Genomic DNA, 24974 nt, shown 5'->3' on the forward strand with positions numbered 1-24974 from the left:
TCTTCAGGTCCGTAAATATTTAATGTAATAGTACAAATGCAATTGTACCATCACTAATTCCATGTATTATTCTGGGAATTATATACAGACTGCTGTCGAAATAAGGAATTCGCATTCTTACCTGAACGAATTAACTGTTCGATGGACTTGAGCTAATCTCGCACGGATTGACCGCTTTTTATGAGACTATTACCCCGACGCGCCTCTATCTTGACAATAAGAAGACATCAATGATACTACATATCAGTCAAATTTATCATTTATTGTTTTAAGACCGGATGTTTACCCGCATTCTGCGTTGCTATAGAAGCTAGGTATAGAAGAGCGTTTTTTCATAACATTTTGTATTAAAAAATATTGTTGAAATGTGGATACAGACGACTCATCGCCGTGCATGAAGAAAAGTTGACAGGTCAGTGCTGGCCTTACTATTTTTCAGTCAAGAAGGAATAACACCGCAGATATACATTATTTTCAAGGATAATCAAGGTAAATAGAACAAACTTGATGATTTAATGCAAAAAAGCACTTTTGACACATCATTACTCATTTTATAGAAATGCTTGAATACTGGCTATCGGCATCAACTTTCACTCTTAATATAATATATTTTAACCGTAATTCGATATTATTTTTCGGAAAATGTATTTGATGTTTAAGCACCAAAACTAGTATAACATTATACAGTTTTAAAATCGACCATGCGCTTATTATGTTTCAGTTTAGGTAAGATCTATAATCATATAAATTATGTTTACATTTCTATGTTTTTGTACTCAAATCATCTAAACAATCAACATCGGCAGCATGTTTTCCCAACTGCTCACTATGATTTAACAATCCACATATTCAAACAATGGCAGAACTTATTACGAGTATTCGATTTTTGATATACGAACTATAGTCTAGATAGAGGGACACATGTTCAAAGGAATTAGGATATTTGATGAAATATTTGCTTTATGGACACTGCGATAATAGTTATTAGAATATTAGCGAGAAAAATTAGCTTTCAATGTTTATGTTCATTCTATCAATATTAAGGTGGCTCATCCATCGTCTGGCAACCCCATATAAACTTGGTTTATTTTAAACTGTTGAGTATTTTAAACATATGGGAATATTATACTGAAGTACGTATGGTAAATGACCATAATGACAATTACAAAATGGTTTTAGAATCAAAATTATTGATTATTGACTATTAACGTTTAAAAACACTTATTTACTTGGAATATAAACCAAAACTATACAGTCAAATCTAGTTATACATGCTTTATTTTTTGTTATCTTATTTATATACTCTTAATCTTCGAACAAAACCCTTTCAAATGGCACAAATATTGCATGGATATTGAATGGTATTATAAGGGTATTGCAACTTGAAGGGTCACAATTGTATGGGTATAACACCAGGTTTCAAAATTCATCTAAACTGTCAATGCGACAATGAAGAGAAAAACTTACTGATGGCTGGAAAACCTTAAACTCAAGTTTTGTTAACTTGTGACCCTTGTTCATCTCATTGCATCCTTTGAGTTCCCTCATTAACTCATACTCTATCTTATTCCCATCTAATGTAAACTCCATACTGGGTCAATTTGTTTCAAATTCCTTCTACATTAGATATTGACAAGCACAAATAATCAATCATTGGAAAACGTGCAGGACAATCGTATCTCTGTGATAGGACACTCAAGGTGCACAAATAGATACCCAATTTAGGTAAGACTCCAGTTTGACATTGGCTGCAAGCTATTATCTTATTCTCAAGAGGAATTAAGTGTTTTTATAAATATGAAAATTGGGTCTTAAGAAAGAGGCAGACCATTTAAAACGAGTCAGTGGATATTGCTCAGAAAATATCTGGATTAGGTAAAAACCAATGAGTGTATACGCTCATGTCTCTACCAATAGGGTCGCCTTGCTGGATCTGTCTGAAGGCTCTGGCGAAATGACGACTGCAAGAGTAATTGAATTTGTTACGTTATTTATACGACGCATGAGTGACAACTGTTAATAAACATGCACTCTTCTTTCAGGTCACCAAACAGACTATATTCCAGATGCCGCCGAAGAGACTTACGAAGGAAAACGTTGAAAACCTCAGTGAAAAAATGGCACGGAAATCCATTGACATCGGTCATATGCCGCAGACGACACAGCCGCAGATGAGGCGCTTGTCGAAATGGGACCAGCGGATCGTTCCCGGCGTGCAGGACAGACGCTTTTCAACCGCCTCAAGGACAAGCATTTCCGGTCTATCGCATTCGACGAAACCGGCTATACCGGTCAGATACGAAAACACGTTCAAAACAGACCCGGACACAAAGTTCGTATCACACAGGGCCAAGAGCGTTATGTATGAGACTATGAAAGACTGGTTAGATGGAATGGAGTACTCCGCGAACGTTCGTAATTTGACCACTAGCCTAACTGAGGAAATTAAAAAGAAAGTGAAAGCTTTGGGGTTCCAACGTTACAAGTACGTTGTGACAGTGACAATTTGTCAAGAAGCTGAACAAAGCATGCAGATGGTAAGTCGCTGTATGTGGAATAAAGACACTGACACTTTCGCTGAGGTCGTGTACCATTCAAAAGACATGCACGCAATAGCAACACTGTACGCGCTCTACTTTGAATGAAAACTGCTTTTGTATGGATTTACAAATATTTCTTAGATCCTGCGATTAATGCCTTTTTTTTTGTAAAATATATGTATATACAATGCATTTTTCATGTATTGCGTATTTTATCAGCACGCCTCATTTAGTCGACTTTATTGAGCGAACCCAAAAACGTTCATGACAATTCGATGCATCACTAAAATAAATTGGTAGAAACTAGTCTATCTCGAATCTCTCACGTTTGCAGCAATTCTCTTCCAAAAATGGAAAGACAAATCACGGAGCATTAATTCAAATTGCACCATCGGATATTTTCCATTCCGTGTTGAATTCTACAAGTTGGCTATTTGCGGAATCAAACTAGACAGATATGTTTTTACATTCAGTGGAATAAATGCAATGATTAAATTCAGTAATGATAAACGTAACCAAGGTCGAAAGGTAAACAGGCTTAAAACGTTTATTAGATATCATTTATCTATGCTGTCTGGCAGGAAGCTCAATGAAGTGAACATAATTGATCAGCAAGTGCGTCCAAAAGCGTTCCTTGACAAGCACAGTTCGGTTGAAATTCAAAAGTAATGATTTGTAATCTGCATCGTGTTTTATTCTTCCTGTGTGGCTGATCGTTAGAAATACGTAAACATCGTTTGTTTCATATATAAAATAAATCTAAATGTGTGCTTACTTTTAGAAACCACTGCCACGGCCATTATTGAAGTGTTTAACAACCGTCCTCTGTCATCTATATTCATGCATATAGAGAGCACTTCTACACGCAGTTTGTTGACCTATGTTCAGCTATACTGTGATATTGCCCTTGACCTCAAGGTCATACAATTAATTTAACCAAATGTTTTGACAGTGATGACCGTACAGATATCAATTTCAACCATTATAGTGTCAATAACTAGGTTACATGACATACACTGTACCGCGAATGGATTCTTGTTGCCATGACCTTCACATTTGTAAAATTACAAAATCGACCGTACAAGGGCTGTTAGTCTGAAGAGCTATGAGAAATCGTCTAGTGGTCGTTTTCAATTCATACGAACGCCTCTTCCAGACATGCATAATCGATATAAAGTCCTTTATAAACTAATGCATTTCAAAGTGGCTGTTGTAAATCATATCCAAACCATCAAATGAAATTGCTTTTTTCATCCATTCATTTGATGTGCCATTGAATCTGTCCTTGAAACAACATTTCATCGCCCACCTTAGTACCATAGCTTAATGCGAACACGAGTGTTTTTTGTTTTCAATAATTATAAGGCGTAATAATTCTGATCAATTTCATGAAATTGGGAAGAAAGTTACTTGTCGATGGGTTTCGAACAGCTATCCTCGTGGCATACAATCATGTTCGTGTAGTTGTTGACCCGACATGGCCAATTTGGTTGGCCAGTTGGTTCTGTACTTCATATTTTAAAGGAAAACATTTTCACCAACTTTGAAAATATTCAGGTGTTTCAAGTATGTTACCTGCATTTAATCCGACATGACCAATACTCGAATTTGACCTTGAAATCAGACACACATTCTGACTAAGTATCAGCACTAAGGTTGAAAATGTGGCCACACATTTGATGTGCTGTCTTTTTATGATAGGAATGAACTTGACCTAAATTTCAGAATTGAAGCTGACTGATTTTATGCAAAACCATTACGGCCACGGTGGCCAGGTTTACACTGCGGCTTATAAAATTAGTTAAAAAATAATAAAACATTTGACCTATTGACCTACTTTTTGGTCGGAACTATCAATTCTAAAACAGGAGTGATTACTTGCCCTTGATTTGCAAAGAGTCGTGTTTACAAAGATTTTCGAACATTTGAGCGGTTATATCTTTACCCATATTTTATACAGACACATATTTTGACCGAGTTTGAATAACGTGTTTACAGACGGACAATAAACCCGAAGTTTTATCAAGAAAAACAAAACAAAAAAGAATTGTCACAGGGAAGTGACAAAGCCCCTCGTTGGATAGAGAGTCAAAGTCATTATTATTTGGGTCTGTATGAACAGATGGCCTTTAGTATATTACTTATTTCCATGATAACATTCTAATGCAGTTTGGAAATACTGATTGTTAATATTCTTTAAGAGCTAAGTAGGAACACAAAGATGAAAAGTCACTGCTAGATGGAGTGGATGTCACCTCAATTCTGTTGTACTTTAAATGAAAATGCTGGGCAATACTGAACATGTATGTATTTGAACACTTTACATGTGAGAGCATTATTTTTTAAATGAGAACTTTGAACAGAAATATGGTATAAAAACGATTCTTTTATGTTCAAAGATAATGAAGAAACCAAATAACTAGCACTTGCTAACTTTTAACTGAATGATGCAGGTAAATGGCTTTATCATGTTTATTTAACTCCTGGTATCCGTTATCAATATGGATCATCCGCTGGTAGTGTTCAAACTATCAACCGAGTATGAGGTTCCTTAGCCCAAGTGTTCATAAGAACTTGACCTTAACCTTTGACACACTGAACTAAAAATAGTAGGAGTTCATCTGCTGGGTATGACCTACCTGCCTACTAATTTTGAGGTTCCTGGGTCAACGCGTTCTTCAGTTATAGATCGGAAACGGATTTTCAGCTCAAGGTGACCACAACTCTGACCTCTAAATGAAAAGGGTTCATCTACTAGTCGTGACCAAGCGTGCCTCTTATTGATCGGATCCAGACTTCCAGCTCAAGGTCATCACATTAACCTTAGATCAATTGACCTCAAAATCAATATGGTTCATGTACTGGTGATAACCAATCTGTCTACAAAGTTTGATGTCATTGGGCCCAAGCGATCTCTCTGGTTATTGATCGGAAACGGATTTTCAGCTCAATGTCGACACAACCTTGACTATTGACCTCATAAATAACAAGAGTGACACTCACAAAATACGCCCATCAATAATTTCTTGGATTCTAAGACAACTTACTGTCACATTGGCCCTTTGAGAAGCAAGCTTTTCAAGAAGCAAATGATTTCCCAAAGACGATCAACGTGTTCGGGATTTGAAAAACAACATTCATGTAAAAATCGTCTCCAAGAGATGATTCATCCTTAATCGTACCCAAGAGACAATCAGTGTGTACTTGGCAAAGCATTTATACCGGCAAACATTCTTGGTAAAGATTTTATAGCTACAAACATTTTCAGCAAGTTTGGTGAAGGTCAGATGAGAATTGTTCAAGTTAGAGAGTAGACAAAGCTTAAATGGCAAGGGCAGTAATCCTGAAGTGCTTCGGGGCATTTGGCTGATTATCATACTTGACCGATTTATTTTACCAACAAATATTTTCAGCAAGTTTGGTGAAGATCAGATGATAACTGTTCAAATTAGACAGTGGACAAAGCAAAAATGGCAAATTTTGACCAATTCAAGGGCCATAATCCTGAAGAGCCTGGCTGGTTATAGAACTTTGCCAAGAATATATACCAACAAACATTTATAGTAGCAAGTTTGGTGAAATTCGGATAAAAACTGTTCAAGTTTGAGAGTAGACAAAGCTAAAATGGCCAATTTTGATAAATTCAGGGGGCCGTAACTCTGGAGTGCCTAAAGCGATTAGGCTGGTTATCGAACTTGACCTAGATATTTCACCAACAAACACTTTCATGAAGTTTGGTGGAAATTGGATGAGAAATGTTCAAGTTAGAGAGCGGACAAAGCTAAAATGGACAATTTTGACAAATTCAGGGGGCCATAACTCTGGAGTGCCTAAAGCGATTTAGCTGGTTATCGAACTTGACCTAGATATTTCACCAACAAACACTTTCATGAAGTTTGGTGGAAATTGGATGAGAAATGTTCAAGTTAGAGAGCGGACAAAGCTAAAATGGACAATTTTGACAAATTCATGGGGCCATAACTCTGGAGTGCCTAAAGCGATTTGGCTGGTTATTGAACTTGACCGAGATATTTCACCAACAAACACTTTCATGACGTTTGGTGGAAATTGGATGGGAAATGATCAAGTTAGAGAGCGGACAAAGCTAAAATGGCCAATTTTGACAAATTCAGGGGGCCATAACTCTGGAGTGCCTAAAGCGATTTAGCTGGTTATCGAACTTGACCTAGATATTTCACCAACAAACACTTTCATGAAGTCTGGTGGAAATTGGATGAGAAATGTTCAAGTTAGAGAGCGGACAAAGCTAAAATGGACAATTTTGACAAATTCATGGGGCCATAACTCTGGAGTGCCTAAAGCGATTTGGCTGGTTATTGAACTTGACCGAGATATTTCACCAACAAACACTTTCATGACGTTTGGTGGAAATTGGATGAGAAATGATCAAGTTAGAGAGCGGACAAAGCTAAAATGGCCAATTTTGACAAATTCAGGGGGCCATAACTCTGGAGTGCCTAGAGCGATTTGGCTGGTTATCGAACTTGACCTAGATATTTCACCAACAAACACTTTCATGAAGTTTGGTGGAAATTGGATGAGAAATTTTCAAGTTAGAGAGCGGACAACATTGTGGAGCCGCCCACCCGCCCGCCCGCCATGGGTGTTCCCATAATACGGCCATCGTAAGATGGGCGTATAAAAAGTAGTGTTCACCTGCTGGTCATGACCAACATGGATACCTAGTTTGAGGTCTCTGGGCCAAAGCGTTCACAAGTTATTGATCAAAACCGCGGGGAATGACGGTTAGATGGTTGGAATAAGGCGGCATAAAATAACTCAAGACTGTTAAAGATGCTATTTTTATTCCTAAAATAAATGCAGAAATGAAAGAGGGAGACATTTTTACATACAATTCCACCACCAGTAACATATTTGTTCTATAAATAAACTGTAAACATTTACCATATTAACTTTTTTTAATCAGCTGTGCATTCTCATTCAATGTGTGACCACACGCTTCACAGACAAACTGATCCAATATAAAGTGGAATGGGCAAGCTTCTCTGAGAAAATACAATAAATACATGAAATAAATGTACATCCATAAAAAATGTAATGCACATCTAAAAGACATTTTGAGAACTCTAATATAATGTAAATATCAACAATTTCTATAAACAGCAACATGTTTCCTTAAATAAATCACTACTTTTCAAGAATCATAGAGGAAGAAAATGAAATTAAGGCTGAAAATGTCAGGTTACCTTAAAATATTACTGATTAGAAGCAGTCAGTTAAAAATCCAGATTATATAGAGAATGTCTTAAAAGAGAGAGAAAAATAACCTTTTTTGCAATGACCTTTTTTGTATATATTTTGTTTAAACAATTATTCTTATAATAAACAATTACAATATGAAACCAAAAGTATAATGCCATGTCTATAAAGTCTAGAAAATAAAAGCATGTATTTGAAAAGGCCTGTCAGAATATATATTTTTTTTAAATTTGATCAAAAGTAGCACAAGTCTCTCTAAATAAATAAACACACACTTAACAGGACTTAAATCCAGTTATGACTGAGCAATTAGTTTATGATATGTATTGTACATTCTTATAGTCATATGCATACAAATACACAACAATGATTGTCAAAAGTATGATGTTTAATTTATTTTGTCAAATTAAAGTCCAATTAAAGTATGAACTACTTATATACATTCAAGGTTGACTGTTTTGGACTAGTTCCAGAACAGCTGAGTAAACTATTATGTAAACAAAACAACTACATTTTTCACACCATAGCCACTGAAAAGAAGAGGTCACCTTTAAACAAATAATCAAACATTTGTCTAAGTGATCTACTTTTTGGTTGGATGTAAGCAAGAATCAAACTAAATCCAGATGACATAGAAAAAATTATGTCTTAATTTGGTTTAGGTTGAGTAGTTGAATTTAAACTAATTACTTTTAACTCGTTTGGGCGAAAGTTGAAAGGTTGTAGAATCTGTCATAACACATCTTAAAACAATATCTAGGGACAAGGGTTAGAATTTTTAACAAGAGTTCATTTTAAAATGCAACAAACATAGACTACATAAAAAAATACAGCTAAAAGTATGTACGTTTGCGTCAATCAAATATATAATGGAAGACATTCAAGATATAGAAGCAATGGAAAATCATTTAGTTTCTTCACAGAATATATATAAAAGTTGTTAGTTTATACAAATTTCTTTTAGCTCGATTGTGACAAAAGCTGACAGCTTATACAATCATGCTCACATCCATTTCCTGGGCATAGACCAGAACTAGTGTCTATTTTGAGCTGAGAAGGTACCCCTTGTGGAGATCGAACCCACAACCTCTTCGGTAAGAGGCAGACGCCTATACCACTAGACCACTCTCTCCCTGTTGGGTATCAAACCCATCACCTCCTTGGCGAGAGGCAGACACCTATACCACTAGACCACCCTTACTCTGGTAGGGATCAAACCCACAACCTCTCGGGTGAGAGGCGGACACCTATACCACTCGACCACACTTAAACTGTTAAGCATACACAACTTATATGAGATTATTTCAGAAAATGTTCCCTGCTAGGGTGAAAACTTGTATTATGAAAAAAAAAACAGACGTCGGAAGCATTTTCATTGTAAAAGTCAACGTAGGCATCAACAATTTGTTATCAATTTGTTAAACCCAAGTTTTTACCTAAATTCGGAGCAGGGGACATTTTCTGAAATAATCTCATATAACAATTGAACAAACATCATCATACACAAATGTACTTTCTTTTAATTATAATGGGTTATCACATTTTGTTTAATGTATATTTCACATCAAAACAGTATTAAAGATTGAAAAGAATTCCAAATATTTTGAAACTAAACAATACAAGAGCACAGCAAGTGGATACTAACGCTCGTATGTTTCCATTACATAGAAAAGGGGCATAAATCACACCCAGTATAACAGGCATTTCAACAATAAATCTAAAAACTTAAAATACGCGGATTTGACAGACAGAAGTTAGTTGGTTTTGATGATAGTTTCTGTAACTTCACATAAATAGTGTTGATTCCCTTTATAAGGAGAACATTAAGTAATAATTGATAAAGTGGGACTAGTTTAATCAGTGGGACTAGTTTAATCTTGTCATTAATCAAGTATTTCTTACAGGTTTAAGATTCATTAAAGCCCCGGCCTAGACAGCAAATGTGCCTTGTTGCAGGCAACATGATTGTGCACTAAGCTTCATGTAAATATGTTTAACATTTTATTAGTTTGGCCAAGGTTTTTACGTGTCAAAGCTGCCAATGACACCCAGGCTATCACAATACCTCAACCTGTGTTCTTAAAAAACACACCAAAAACCTAAAGATGAGCAAACAAACAGAATGATTTCACATTGCTATGGACTAGAGATATGGGAGGGGTGGGAGGGGGAGATCATAGTTCATCAGTTTGATGAGACGGCTCTTCTTGACGTTGTTCAACAGCTTTTCTCATAGTCTTCACAACTGAAATGTAAATTAAAGAGATTACTTACATGTACATGTACAATATGTTTAAAATACTAATAGGAAAATCAAAATATGATTGCCCCATAAGTCTTTTAAATAGATTAAGTATTTATGTACTATATTATTATTATTATTATTATTATATATTATGTTATAAATACTTTATCTATTTAAATGGCAAGAAGTAAAACAGGTTGAAGGGGTATGTCAATATTGTGTTATGGTGATATCAGAGGTATAAATGTTGACATTTCCGCAGTGAGAATGTTCCAGGATCAAACCCTGAGAGGGGATACTTTTATATACTGTTTTGTGTAGCACTTATTAAAATCATTACAATAAATACCAATCCATGAAATAGTTAACAAAATTTGTAATATTTTTCATTGCCCGAAAACAAATTACAAAACATAAAATAGAATTTCTACAACTATTGATGTGCAGGCATTTCAATAACTGAAAAATACAAAATTACGTGAAGGAACTAATAGCTAGTAGCTACTATAGGCATGAATATATGCATAAAAGCATACATTCAGCTGAATGAAAATAAATCCCATACATAAAATGATCATAAACAAATACATACATTTTGAAATAGTCATCTTTTGTCTACTAAACTTCTATAAGCTGTATAATATCAGCATAAATAAACTCCCAAACATTTAACCTGAAATCTAAAACCACACATGACTAGACAAATAATTTATAACATACTCTATTATATTTGAAGATTTTTTTTTTAAATTTTAATGATATAAGGACTAGGACAGTTATTTGGGATTTTGTACATTACTTTATAACTCTCTTCTCTCAAATTTTTCTCTCGCCTTTTTCATACTTCGTACAACTGAAACACAGGTGGACATTAGAAAAAAAAGACTAAAAAATATAAGGGGGCACCCGGGTTCGAACCGGGGACCTCTCGATCTGCAGTCGAATGCTCTACCACTGAGCTATACCCCCTATTGGCACAATAGCCAACTTAACTAGCTACTTAAACACAGTATCAGCTGCGTTATCTTTGTCCAGGATATGAAGACAACATCTGGGCTAAATTTGTAAAGAAATTCCACACATGTTTATTTTCCTTAAATTTTTTAACAAAGTATTGGATTAAATTCAGGTATCATCATTGTGATAATGTTAAGCTGCTTGCCACGTCACACGTCATGGCACATTATACTGATATCCAATACCAGTATCTATTTTAAGAACAATATTAAACCTGTACTGTAACAAGGGAAACTAACCTAGCAGTTTAAGTTTAAATATAAGGATGATGCAGTTAACCCCCTTACATCTGTAAACTATTTTTCTTATAATATTAATTGATCAAATTTCGATCATACTGATTTTAAAAGAACTTACTTCCTTCGGTATTGTGGTAGTAGTATTTATATTTTGGACTGCCAGCCTCATGGTATAGGTCTTCTGCAACTTTTCCATTATCTGCAACATATAACAATGTTTATACTACGATTAAAGCCACACTCTCTATCTGTCTATGTTTCCGAACAAGAAGTAAGAAACAGGTTAAATTTGCTCTTACAATAGCTTCTCATTACAATACTACCTTGAGGCAAGGTGTCCACAAAAATGAATCTTAAAACAACACAAAATAACAATAAACATTAAAATGATGACAACTTTCATTTACATGTTGACAAATTTGGCCATAATTCAAAGTTATGTTTAGATTTTACACAAAATATTCCCAAATAGTCTGCCTACATGGTGCATTGGCTATTGTGAATGACTGTAGACCCAACATACCTGGGATTTTAATCCTGCTGTCAGCCATTTTTTTTCCCTACTTTTCATTTTCTGTTTCATCTTATTTTTTTTATAAAACAAACTCCATATGTAAAGTATGTTTGTTTGTTTTTCAAAATGTTCAAAAATGTTTTATTATTTATTACTAGGGATGCAAACGAATGACATAATTGATATTCGAATATTCGGTAATTCTTTCGATCGAATATTCGATTACTAAAATGAATATTTAAGAAATGTAGTAAACTACTATTATCATTCGCTACAGTTATAGCCGGGGCCTTTGTAATAGCCGGTACACGCGACGGACCCTGATTTTTCCCAAAATAACCCTGTGAAATTTCGCATTTAACGAAAATAAATCCAACAAAAGCAAAATATTCTGAACAAACAAAAACCCAAATTAACTTCAATTCAACAGCATTCATATTTATAAACGAGGCCATGATTGTAAATTCCCGGTTGAATGTCGTGATGCACTAACGGATGGTCGTTCTGTAGGACGAGCAGCTTCGTTCTGGGATTGATCTCTACCAAACATAACTATGGAAAAACCGAACCTACTCGGGAATCAGTTAAAAAATAAAACGAAAATAACCCTGAATTTTGACTCATTTATTGTACAACAATGTCCTAAAACGACATTCTATGCAGTTACATTTCACAGCACCAACGTTATATTGAAAAATGGAAAATAATTGAAACTTGTTTGATGTCACTTATCTAAAAGAAAGTTTTCGTAAAATTACGGGTATTCTTTTTATCAAACGAAAAACATCGAATATTCGAATACCGATTTTGACATTCGAATACCAAACGTTCGATCGAATATTCGAACATTCGAATATTCGTTTGCATCCCTATTTATTACACAAAAATGGCAGCTAATGGGCCTTTAAATGAGGGCTGTAGAACTACAACCGCTTCATGTCACCTTCATCAAAATGCACACATGTATGTCCATCATGATATACTATAGTTAAAAGTTGTGTTTTTTACAATAGTTTTTATAATTATGTTAAGACAATTGTTTCTTACATTCACATTGTTTTTGGGAGGAAAATTCTGTTTTTTTCCTTTAGTGTTAAAATTTATCTTGAAATCATTAAATTGTTAAATTAATTTCCAACATTTAAGCAAAAAAAATTTGTCTGAGTATTGGGAAAATTATACTCACTTATACCTTGCTTCTAACATGTGTACTTAATACAAGTAAATGTAAAATAATTCATAGATACATTCTTAATTCTTAATGCAGTTTAACTGATTTTTAGCAATCAGTAAATAATATGATTTACTCATTTCAATTAACACATTATGATGGGTCTTCAAGCTAAAAACATCATGAGGACTGTCCTCAAACTGCCTTTCCCATAAGCATGAGATAATGTGATTTTTACACATCAGTAGGCCTTTCATGAGCATGGAAGATGTTAACTCATAAAATATGTGATTCATGACAGGAACTTTTGCTTAAAGTTGGAATTTTCGATTTGAAAACACGAATGCTCGCAGCTGCTGAGAGACAGCCTACACTTCTCTGTTCTTGTTTTTTTTTTTTTTTTTTTTTTTTTTTTTTTTTTCTTTGAGTTAAACAAGGGGCATTACTCAATATTTATCCAAGCCAGTGTTATGTTCATTGCTATTCATGTCCGTATCATCTCTGGCAACATGACTGTGAACAAAGTTTCATTTAAATATTTAACTATCTGAGTTATGGTTATGGTTAAAGCCACAGCTACATCTTTACTGAGTATTCCACCTTTGTGCATGCATACATGCACTAACCCACCTTTACTGAGTATTCCACCTTTGTTCATGCATACATGCACTAACCCACCTTTACTGAGTATTCCACCTTTGTTCATGCATACATGCACTAACCCACCTTTACTGAGTATTCCACCTTTGCTCATGCATGCATGGACAAACCCACCTTTACTGAGAATTCCACCTTTGCTCATGCATGCATGGACAAACCCACCTTTACTGAGTATTCCACCTTTGCTCATGCATGCATGGACAAACCCACCTTTACTGAGTATTCCACCTTTGCTCATGCATGCATGGACAAACCCACCTTTACTGAGTATTCCACCTTTGCTCATGCATGCATGGACAAACCCACCTTTACTGAGTATTCCACCTTTGCTCATGCATGCATGGACAAACCCACCTTTACTGAGTATTCCACCTTTGCTCATGCATACATGGACAAACCCACCTTTACTGAGTATTCCACCTTTGCTCATGCATACATGGACAAACCCACCTTTACTGAGTATTCCACCTTTGCTCATGCATGCATGGACAAACCCACCTTTACTGAGTATTCCACCTTTGCTCATGCATGCATGGACAAACCCACCTTTACTGAGTATTCCACCTTTGCTCATGCATGCATGGACAAACCCACCTTTACTGAGTATTCCACCTTTGCTCATGCATGCATGGACAAACCCACCTTTACTGAGTATTCCACCTTTGTGCATGCATACAAGGACAATCCCATCTGACAAATCCACCTAAGCTTGTGTTAGATTTCATCACATCTGTTCATACATTGGCTGAACCAAGCAATTTTATGTGAAACTGCTGTTCTATACTTAAAAATATCTCATTCGGACTTCAGACAATATACTTTATTAACCATAATAAAATAACTCCTTTTCACTTAAAGCACAGACTTCTAGTTGACACACAAACATTTGCTAGAAATCTGACTCACAAATAAAGAGTATGCGAGGAATGTAGGCTCCGTCTGGCTTATACTTGTCATCTTTTGGTTCGTCATCATCCTAGAAAAAACAACAATACTGGTACCTTCTCCTGTGAGTTGATGGCAAAATTAATATATTCCATTACTTTATACATAATTTATATTACACTAGAAGTCTATGTCAGTTATACCATACTTAAAAAGACATAGAGAATAAATGGTATTCTAACATTGAAATAATTTATTTTTTATTTTCATAAAACCTATAAGTTATACAAAATGACATGTAATTTTTTCGGAAAAGCTTGCCAAATTTTAAGTGAACATAACGTCAATTTGGAAATGATGTTGTTGAAATTGAGATCCAAAAATGAGAGTGAAAAATATCAAATATATATATATATATATATATTTTCACTGTTTAACACTGCAATATCATTTTAATTTCAGTTATAAATGATTATAAACAATTGAAAGCATTCAATAAACAAATTTATGACAAGATTGCTGCCACCATCAATACAATGAAAACATGGCGAATACCAGAGATAAAATGCTAGTGACAATTATATGATAAATGTTATCATATTATATCTATTTATGTGCACATTTAAAGAATCAATACAAAATATTAATGCTCTAAATAAATCTAACTTTCATCTCTTATTACGCAATTTCTAGCAAATGCAAATAAAACCATTACCAATGTGTTGGCCATGATAAAGCTGCCAGACAGCTCTGCTATTTCTTTTGATTCAGCAAACAAAGGCTTCAATTCTACCAAAACAAAAACATGAATTAGTTTTACTTTCAAAAAAAATCTCACTTTCATAACTTTTTTTATTATCCAGCACCTTATGTTTTGGAGTACAGTAAAACTGTGATCGCTCAAGGACGCCGGGGACTGAGCCAAAACCTCTAGGGAACCAATGTTTCGAACGACCCGAATTTCAATTTTCCAGTCTGTTATGAAATATCTTTTAGTGTATTTTAAGTTTAAAGTCGCTGATTGACTGCTAAAATAATCAGACAAACTAAGTTCGTTTAAGGTATTGCTAATGGATGATATCCACGTAGAGAAACAATAACATTACTAGAATGTAGTTTAAGAACCGTATTATATAATAACTTAGATATTTTACAATCTTTTTTGCTCTCATTTCCAACTGTTTACTCAGACACCGATTATGTGTTGCGTTGTGGAAATCGCTCATACATTCAAAGGCTGTCGTATACTAAATATTAAATGTAAAAGAACTATTAACAAATGAATAAATAGAAATGTTTATTTTTACAAAATGGTCATATTGCAAAGCAAAGTGACAAGAAGGAATTCTTTTCAGAGATTCTGATGTTGGATCGATATGGTAGAGTTATTCATGTAATATTCATATTTTTATTACTCATTTACATTTCTCACAATTAACTTCTCATAATTATCTTCTCAAAAGCCCTAATCAACTACTATCGGTCATGAGTAAACGCTTTTTTGAAGACACAAGGGTGTATTACTGTGGAGACACTTAGTTGTACAACTGTGAAGAAACCAAGGTGTATGACTGTGAAGACACTGTGTTATGTGACTGTAAAGACACTAAGTTGTATGACTGTGAAGACACTGTGTTATATGACTGAAGACACTAAGTTGTATGACTGTGAAGACACTGTGTTGTACGACAGTGAAGACACTGTGTTGTACGACTGTGAAGACACTGTGTTATATGACTGAAGACACTAAGTTGTATGACTGTGAAGACACTGTGTTATATGACTGAAGACACTAAGTTGTATGACTGTGAAGACACTGTGTTGTACGACTGTGAAGACACTGTGTTATATGACTGTGAAGACACTAAGTTGTATGACTGTGAAGACACTAAGTTGTATGACTGCGATGACACTAAGTTGTATGACTGTGAAGACACTGTGTTATATGACTGTGAAGACACCGTGTTATATGACTGTGAAGACACTGTGTTATATGACTGTGAAGACACTGTGTTATATGACTGTGAAGACACTAAGTTGTGTGACTGTGAAGACACTAAGTTGTATAACTGTGATGACACTGTGATATACTACTGTGAAGACACTAAGTTGTATGACCGTAAAAACACTGTGTTATACTACTGTGAAGACACTAAGTTGTATGACTGTGAAGACACTAAGTTGTATGTCTGTGAAGACACTACTGTGAAGACACTAAGTGGTATGACTGTGAAGACACTAAGTTGTATGACTGTGAAGACACTGTGTTATATGACTGTGAAGACACTGTGTTATATGACTGTGAAGACACTGTGTTATATGACTGTGAAGACACTGAGTTGTGTGACTGTGAAGACACTAAGTTGTATAACTGTGATGACACTGTGATATACTACTGTGAAGACACTAAGTTGTATGACTGTAAAAACACTGTGTTATACTACTGTGAAGACACTAAGTTGTATGACTGTGAAGACACTAGGTTGTATGTCTATGAGAACACTACTGTGAAGACACTAAGTGGTATGACTGTGAAGTCACTAAGTTGTATGACTGTGATGACACTGTGTTATTCTACTGTGAAGACACTAAGTTGTATGACTGTGAAGACACTGTGTTATACTACTGTGAAGACACTAAGTTGTATGACTGTGAAGACACTGTGTTATATGACTGTGAAGACACTAAGTTTTATGACTGTGAAGACACTAAGTTGTATGACTGTGATGACACTAAGTTGTATGACTGATGACACTATGTTATACTACTGTGAAGACATTAAGTTGTATGACTGTGCAGACACTGTGTTGTATGTCTGTGAAGACACTACTGTGAAGACACTAAGTTGTATGACTTTGAAGATTCTGTGTTATACGACTGTCAAGACACTACTGTGAAGACACTTAGTTGTACAACTGTGAAGATACAATGTTATATGACTGTGAAGACACTCCTGTGAAGTCACTAAGTTAAACCACTGTAAAGACGCTCCTGTGAAGACACTTAGTTGTACATCTGTGAAGACACTACTGTGAAGACACTAAGTTGTAGAACTATGAAAACACTGTGTTATGCGACTGTGAAGACACTACTGTGTAGACACTAAGTGATAAGCTGGTATAAATCACTATTGAGTCCATATTTAGGGAGTATTACTAGGCCCTAGTATCATAAAAATACTTACATATATGTATGTCAAATCTCCATTAACGATATCAACTCAATCATGTGTGTTTTTACCTTTTTAAAAGCTCGTTCTCTCAGAATATTTCAATTAAAAACTCAAGATTCCATGGAATGAGTATTCTACTTCAAAAAAATGTTATTTAGTACAAATCATTGGTTTTTAGCAATTATTCAAGTAAATATACCCTAGAATAAGTTATTTTTTGAAATATTGACAAAAGTTTTTTTTCAACACATTCTATGAGAAAATACGCTTAAAAATAAGTAAGAGTGTACAGTGTTTTGAACCATACCATGCCCTTTCTGGTAAAATGAAATGAGACTAAGACCGGGATTTAACTTGAGTATTTTTATGACATTTGAGTCAGGCCTTTTTCTGATGGCAAATGAACATCCACCTTTCCAACCTGTGACTCATTGTATGGGAGGACGACATTTAGACATTAGACTAATGTTAAAACATTGTGTCTTTGTAATAATATATATGTATTGAATTGTTTCACGGAATTCCTGTCCATAAATATTGGGAAAATTAAATATAACAATTTTTTGGTCATAACTTACCCGGTTTTACTAGGGAAAGCAACCTATACAGGCACTAATTGGCATCAAGAAGAAACATAACAATATTAAATAATCAATTACACTAATACATGTAATCTAGGACTTACTTTTACAGGCGCCACACCAGGACTTGTGGATAATCAGCATCACAGGTTTGTTCCTAAAGATTGGGAAGTTTTCATATTTTATTCTGAAGTGTATAATTATGTAGTTCTATGTTAAACAGGACAAGTTTTTTTTAAAACAACTAACAAATATGTTCAGCATTAACTGAAAGTATACACTATTTTTTTTAATCTATTAAATGATATATTCATGTAGCACCCAGAGACACTTTTTGGTTAATTTTGCTGCCAATATTGTTTTCTCACACAAACAAATCTAATTTCCTCAAACAATCGTACCAAATGCTCTTATTTTCCAAATTTTGGCACTTTTTATACCCCCCAAAACAAAGTTTGGGGGGGTATACTGGAATCGGGTTGTCCGTCCGTCTGTCCGTCCGTTTTTTTTTTGTCAGGGATTCATCTTTGTCGTTATTGAACAAATCTTTTTCAAACTTTCAGATATTAATGGCCATGATGTAAACTTGCGCCTCTGTGAAATTGGTACGGGTCACATGACCCTGACCAGAGTTATATCCCCTTGATGTGTTAAAGTAGGCAAAATAAGCCCTGTCCGGGATTCATCTTTGTTATTATTCAACAAATCTTTATCAAACTTTCAGAAATTAATGGCCATGTTGTAAACTTTCGCCTCTGTGAATTTGGTACAGGTCACATGACCCTGACTGGAGTTATCTCCCCTTGATGTGTTAAAGTAGGCAAAATAAGCCCTGTCCGGGATTCATCTTTGTTATTATTCAACAAATCTTTATCAAACTTTCAGAAATTAATGGCCATGTTGTAAACTTTCGCCTCTGTGAATTTGGTACAGGTCACATGACCCTGACTGGAGTTATCTCCCCTTGATGTGTTAAAGTAGGCAAAATAAGCCCTGTCCGGGATTCATCTTTGTTATTATTCAACAAATCTTTATCAAACTTTCAGAAATTAATGGCCATGTTGTAAACTTTCGCCTCTGTGAATTTGGTACAGGTCACATGACCCTGACTGGTTTGTCTTACTTTTCCAAATCTATTTTAGGCAAAGGAAGTTAAATTACCTACTTCCCAAAAAAGTCACTGGGGGCAGGAGTTACTTCCAATTTAACATGCTTTGACAAAGTTTGTATAGGAGCTATGTATCCACAGTGGGAGATTCCAGACTTGTATAGGTCAGAACAACAAAATACAACTGGAAACAGTATTAACTTTCAAACCACTTTCAAATTCTTTGCTTTCCTAAAGACTGTAAATGGGTGCTTTGACATCCCAACCTTACAACTTACATACATACCGTTATTTTTAAGTAAATCAACAAGATTTATGATTTTTGCAGGTAAACCTACTCAGTCTTGGAGAGTTCCAGCGCATCATCAAACTTCTTCCAGTCAATGTCGTCACCCCATCCTGAAAATGAACAAAAAAACACTTATAATTGTGCAAATAAGCCAGACTTTTAAAACAATGATTATTAAAAAAGTGGTAGAAATTGGGCTAACTGCATTGCTTACTGTAAACACTATACTATTAAATGGAAGGTATTTACAACAGTCTGTTAACAAAACAATAAAGGAAAATGATAAAAAAATATATAATAACTTTCAGGTTTGACAGTTTGTGAATTTTGCAAAGGTTTTTTTTTGCAATTGTAAATGAGGCCCAATACTATTATCCACGTTTCATCCAGGTATGTGTACAAAGAAGAAGTTTCAAATGGCATGTAAACAGGCACAAGGGAAAGAAATAATGTGAGTTTCATGAAGCCTACATGTTAAACAGAAAATTTGCAAACTACTTATAAAGTCAACTTCCATGTGTACATGTACGAATATATTTGACGTTAATTTGTGGACCACTAAGTCTTAGAAGTCACTAGACCTGACCATGGATCAACTAGACCAAACTTCTTAAGACCAATAATGCCATAATGTATTACTTTTTCGTTACCCTCAGAATTTATATTGCCTAAATGAAGTAGGTAAACAATATTTTATTAATAAACACAAACAATCTCATGTACAGTTTTTGTTATTTCTTATTTTCACAAGGTGTTTGCTATATTATATGTCATGCACATTGTACACAATGCATAGCAGTCACCATTATTTTACTATCACCAGGCAGTTAGCAGTACAACATACAGCATGATCTGATCAAGTAAGACATAAAGTAACAATTGTCTTGATATTTTTTAGTTTTGATTTTACTCATTTTAAGTCAAAACTATTATTTATAAGTCGGCAGGTAATTAGTTTGTATCTGTAAGTCTCTATTAACAGTCTCTTGCCTTGAACAATGTAAAAAAACAGCCTTTTGCGCTTTTTTTTCCGTACGTTTGTCTTGACTCTTCCTTGCCTTTTCTTTTCTTCGACTTATCACTCTCAGAGGGCTCTTTGTCCGATGAAAACCAATATTTACGCAGGTCAATTTAAAGAATTTTGTCTGCTTAAAAGCAACATGTAATCAATTCGTAAACCTTTATGAGTGTCGTAGTATTTGGGGAAACTTGGACAGTAACTGCTCACTTATGTAGATACTTACGTTTTTTCGCTAAATTTAATTCTTGTCACAAGAAAACACCATAAACCATGGTTAAAAACTGAGACATGGCTTTTTTTTCGCAAATCGGTCTAAACTGATTTATGAAATATTACATGTATAGTGTGCAGCGCGCACTAGTCTAAAATAATAGATGTGTTATACAGGATTCTTCCAATCCCTAACGTCTAAACGGGTAAGTGCAAAAACATTGAAATTGCATTAAGTAAAGGATTTTATGTTTGAAATGGATAATAAAGGTTTATATTCATATTTTACCATGTAAGTGCAAAGCTTTGCACACAATAAGCATTAAATGCATTAAAACACATGATTTACCTTTCCAATAAAATGTAACTTGACTGACACAGACAACAATTATGCCAAGCGGAACAACTCGACCCAATCGTAATGACTCGGCCACCTCCGACAAGCTTCGAGATAGACCTCGTAAATACAATCGTAACAACTCGGCCATGGCCGAAGTGTTCCAATTTATGTAAAACTGTGAACTGCAGCCTTGCATGTATATATCGTTATGTTTTGACAGAATGAAATGAAGAAAAACCCACCAAACTCATAATTACTCGTTGAATATTTATGTTTTTGTGTACGGAACTAATATAAAATCACATTATCTGGTAATATTTCTTGTTTTTATGATGTTTTATAGATGCAATATGCTTTAACCCGGAATCCCGATCGGAATAACTACCAACTTTTGGTACAAAGCAATTTGTACGTGAAGGATTTGCCATATCAAAAAGCGTGAGAAAAATCCGTCAACGTACAATTATTTGGACTACAGCGTGCACCTGCATGGGTGTAAATATCGCTAAGCGTCAATCAAATTGCTTCATTGATCCACTGCGGATGATGTCATGTCTAATGATAGAACTGGGATTTTCCGTCTTAAACATAAATAAATGATTGATGCGTTTGGTTAAATTAAATCGTATACAAGCTACAATTAAAAAAAAACACTCAAAATTTATCAACACGACCAGTCGGGCTAGCTAGACATGAGTTCACTAGACAGGAAAAGCTGTTAGATAGACACATGAGCTAGTGTTAAACCTTGCTTTTCATACGTCTCCCTTCCCAAGACCTGAAACATATATGCTTTAAATGTGGGAAGGGAGGTTTGGGAGTCCTCAACATTGAATATTTTGGACATTTTTAGTCTGAGATGGTGATTATTTTTCCCAGATGTTGACATAAAAAAACTACTTGGACGTTTTCAGATTTCACTTCTCCGCTAGTGAAATAAATGCCAGCTATACACTTATTTAATAGGGTAACAATTGGTACTGTGTAACCTAAAGTATCCGAATGGTCATACATGATCCGAAATATAAACAGTTTTAAAAATCAAAATACTGGTGGTCGCTTAACAGTAACTACAAAAGTCATTTATGTTTTAAACAACTAATTCTTATTACCGTTATCAAGATCACTTGCATAGAGGAATGATACAGAAGAAAACAGAAAACACGAAAATAATAATGCAGACATCATTTTCCGGTCCATTTTCACCGACGTGCACAAAAACCACTTAATATAAAAATGTTCATCAATTTAATAAGACATGGGTAAATATTTTTCATTATTTTTTTAACATTATGTTAATAAATAAATAATTTTGTTTTAATTTTTGTCTGGCACAAAAATTCTACTTTCGGTTTTGTTTATTTGCTGCAGGCTTAAAAACACGTTGAGATTACTTCCGGTTACAATGGCAGATGCTTTCGGAGAGGATCTTTTTAATGTTTTTGACGAAGACAACTCGTCTTCACGCCCAATACCGGAGCTCGAGTCATCATCATTAAAGACTGATGATCGTGAAATAGATCCAACTAAACGTGACGACACTCAAAGGTTTCAGTATAGTTAAAAAAAAACAATTTTCTGTCTAGTTTTCAAAATGTTATAATAGTCCACTTTTGTTTTTAAGACTTAAGCTAAACATTACGTCCGATGAGAGTTACGCAGGATTAATCTTCCGTGTACATTAGTCTGATCAATGAGTCATGTTCGATCTTGACCCAAAGAATTAATTATAACAATTCCACATATTCAGGGTTCGAATTTAACTTTTGCAAGTGCATTTTGAGGCAACTCGCAAAATGAAAAATCAACTTGCATTTTTATTATATGCTTTATTCCCTTTAATAAAAGTAGAAATTTACACCTAAGACATATTATGAATATTAAAAAGTATCAATCTTGAGTGACTCGACTACTGTAACTTGTTGATGGCTTATTCTATTTGGGGGATATGGAAAGACTGATCACATGCTGGCAGCTTTTTGATAACAAAGCTGTCCAATGATTTGACATTGTTCACTTTGTATATTTACCCTCGCCATCGGGTAATTTTATACCCATTCAACAAGCACGCTACAGATTTCATTAAGTCTATAAGTATTAAAAACAATAACATTATAAATTTAAAATAAATAAAAGCAACAGTAAATGTAGCGTGGATGCTTTGGACAGTGATTTTTTTTCAAAATAAAATTTTACTGCCTGTGCCTTTTCAGTTGGGAAAATTAGCGCGAAAAGTCCAAAAATTGGGAAAATTTTAACATGGTAATTTTACTTATAAAATATTTAATTTTCTGCTTTTACTGAAATTATTATATATAATGTGTGTCCATACAGACTTTTTCTATAACATGGTGATGCAAGACAACTTGTCCTGTGTTTTTTTATCTTCTTATATTAAACATTGATGTTTAATATGAATACTGTACTGATAAAAGCATTTTTGAATTCAAAACAATACTCACAACAACATGTTTAAACTGGTTGTCAATTGTGTGTCCATGTAGTAGTGATGTTCCGATGATCGATTATAATCGAAAATCGATTGGTTGGGCCTGAAATCAGCGACAATCGATTGTATTTGGTTATAATCGATCATCGAAAAAAAATTGAAAAAAATAATTAGTAAGGCCACAACAAATTGATCATTTGTTCGTCGGATTTGCCGCACCTAAAATTCGAAAAACGAAAAAAAAATAAAAAAACTTTTTTTTTGCGCCCGCACTTACTATTTGGCCGCGCATATTATTTATTTTTTTAACTTCTGAATTTCCTCTAGTTTCTGAAGTTTTTTTACTTAAAATTTGAACCTGCAACGTCGACTTCGCCTTTTTTGAAGGTATTTCCATGCTTTACATTCTCCGCGAGCAAACTTTCCTCGTGTCAGGACAAAATCAGGTCCGGGTAACCGCAAAACAGCCGATATTTGTTGACAGTCTTTTTTGTCGGAAATATTTTGCAGGACGCACCGTTATTATCTATTTCCGGTATTAATTTGCAGGATACTTTCAGTCTTCGTTATTGTAAAATACACATTTTTAATTGAAAATCAGTGTCATAGTCAATGGATTATAGTCTTCAGTAAACAACAACAGTTTCAGAGCGTCGAAGGCAATAATTATTTATGGGTGTTTTAAGTAATTCATTGTTTTGTACTCAAAATTTAGTGTTAAATAATAACTAAATCAGATTTTGAGTGCAAAACTTATATTAAAATACACGGACACTCGACTTACAACAAATGAACATGTTTTCGTGAGTTATTTTTTAAATTCCAAAATGCATTTCTCAGTTTTATACTCATAATTGATAAAAATAGAAGGACTTGTAAATGTTTCAGAAACAGTGTACATGTGTATTTATGCACCATTCAATTGTAACCATGCCCCCCCCCCCCCCCCCCCCCCCCCCCCTAGGACTGGGGGTATACCGGAGATAGCCGGTGAAATGGGCCGTGTTTTCACCTTCCAGGTGGCCCCGCAGTGCCGTTGGTTTTACCTGGAGTTGGCTGGACCGAAAGTCAAAGTCCCCGCTATTCCCCGGACCATGGGGGTCGTGGTTACAATTGACTAGTGCATTACACATACATGTACAGTATAAAAATAATATCAGTAAAATCAGAAAATAAAACCTTTTATAAGTAAAATGACTGTTTTAATTTTCTCAATTTTTTGTTCTTATCCATTTGTTTTCTTTGATCGATTTGTAGTAAAGTGGCCTGTTATTAAAGGGGCCTGTTTCTTA

The 24974-nt window shown here is 34.6% G+C and overlaps 3 protein-coding genes and 1 non-coding gene across 6 annotated transcripts in view; 2 read left to right on the top strand and 2 right to left on the bottom strand.

The window, feature by feature from the left end:
• Positions 1-231: 231 nt before the first annotated feature.
• LOC128214418 (dynein light chain Tctex-type 5-like) lies at positions 232-3298 on the top strand. Of its 3 annotated transcripts, none has more exons than XM_052920884.1 (2): positions 232-314; positions 2043-3298. In XM_052920884.1, exon 2 carries the CDS (start codon positions 2067-2069, stop codon positions 2643-2645), a length of 579 nt encoding a protein of 192 aa, XP_052776844.1. In that variant the 5' UTR covers positions 232-314; positions 2043-2066; the 3' UTR covers positions 2646-3298. The 3 variants fall into 3 exon arrangements, with proteins under 3 accessions (XP_052776844.1, XP_052776843.1, XP_052776842.1); XM_052920883.1 differs by having other exon boundaries at positions 269-412; XM_052920882.1 differs by having other exon boundaries at positions 301-489.
• A 4051-nt stretch (positions 3299-7349) lies between these two features.
• LOC128213522 (thioredoxin domain-containing protein 12-like) lies at positions 7350-22489 on the bottom strand. Its single transcript, XM_052919302.1, has 7 exons — positions 22346-22489; positions 19712-19772; positions 18370-18422; positions 15228-15301; positions 14534-14603; positions 11401-11481; positions 7350-10026 (listed from the first exon to the last, which is right to left on the bottom strand). Exons 1-7 carry the CDS (start codon positions 22431-22433, stop codon positions 9956-9958), a joined length of 498 nt encoding a protein of 165 aa, XP_052775262.1. The 5' UTR covers positions 22434-22489; the 3' UTR covers positions 7350-9955.
• Positions 10924-10995, bottom strand: Trnac-gca (transfer RNA cysteine (anticodon GCA)). Its single transcript has one exon. It is a non-coding gene; the product is annotated as a tRNA-Cys (tRNA).
• A 121-nt stretch (positions 22490-22610) lies between the features above and the next one.
• The window catches only part of LOC128213521 (exosome RNA helicase MTR4-like), a 28498-nt gene continuing 26134 nt past the window's right edge, over positions 22611-24974 (top strand). The window contains exon 1 of the mRNA XM_052919299.1: positions 22611-22781. Coding sequence (XP_052775259.1) covers positions 22639-22781 — 143 coding nt within the window. The 5' untranslated portion in view covers positions 22611-22638. The remainder of the gene's footprint in view (positions 22782-24974) is intronic.

This window comes from Mya arenaria, chromosome 13 (assembly GCF_026914265.1).
Source record: "Mya arenaria isolate MELC-2E11 chromosome 13, ASM2691426v1".
Classification (NCBI taxonomy): Eukaryota; Metazoa; Mollusca; class Bivalvia; order Myida; family Myidae; genus Mya; species Mya arenaria.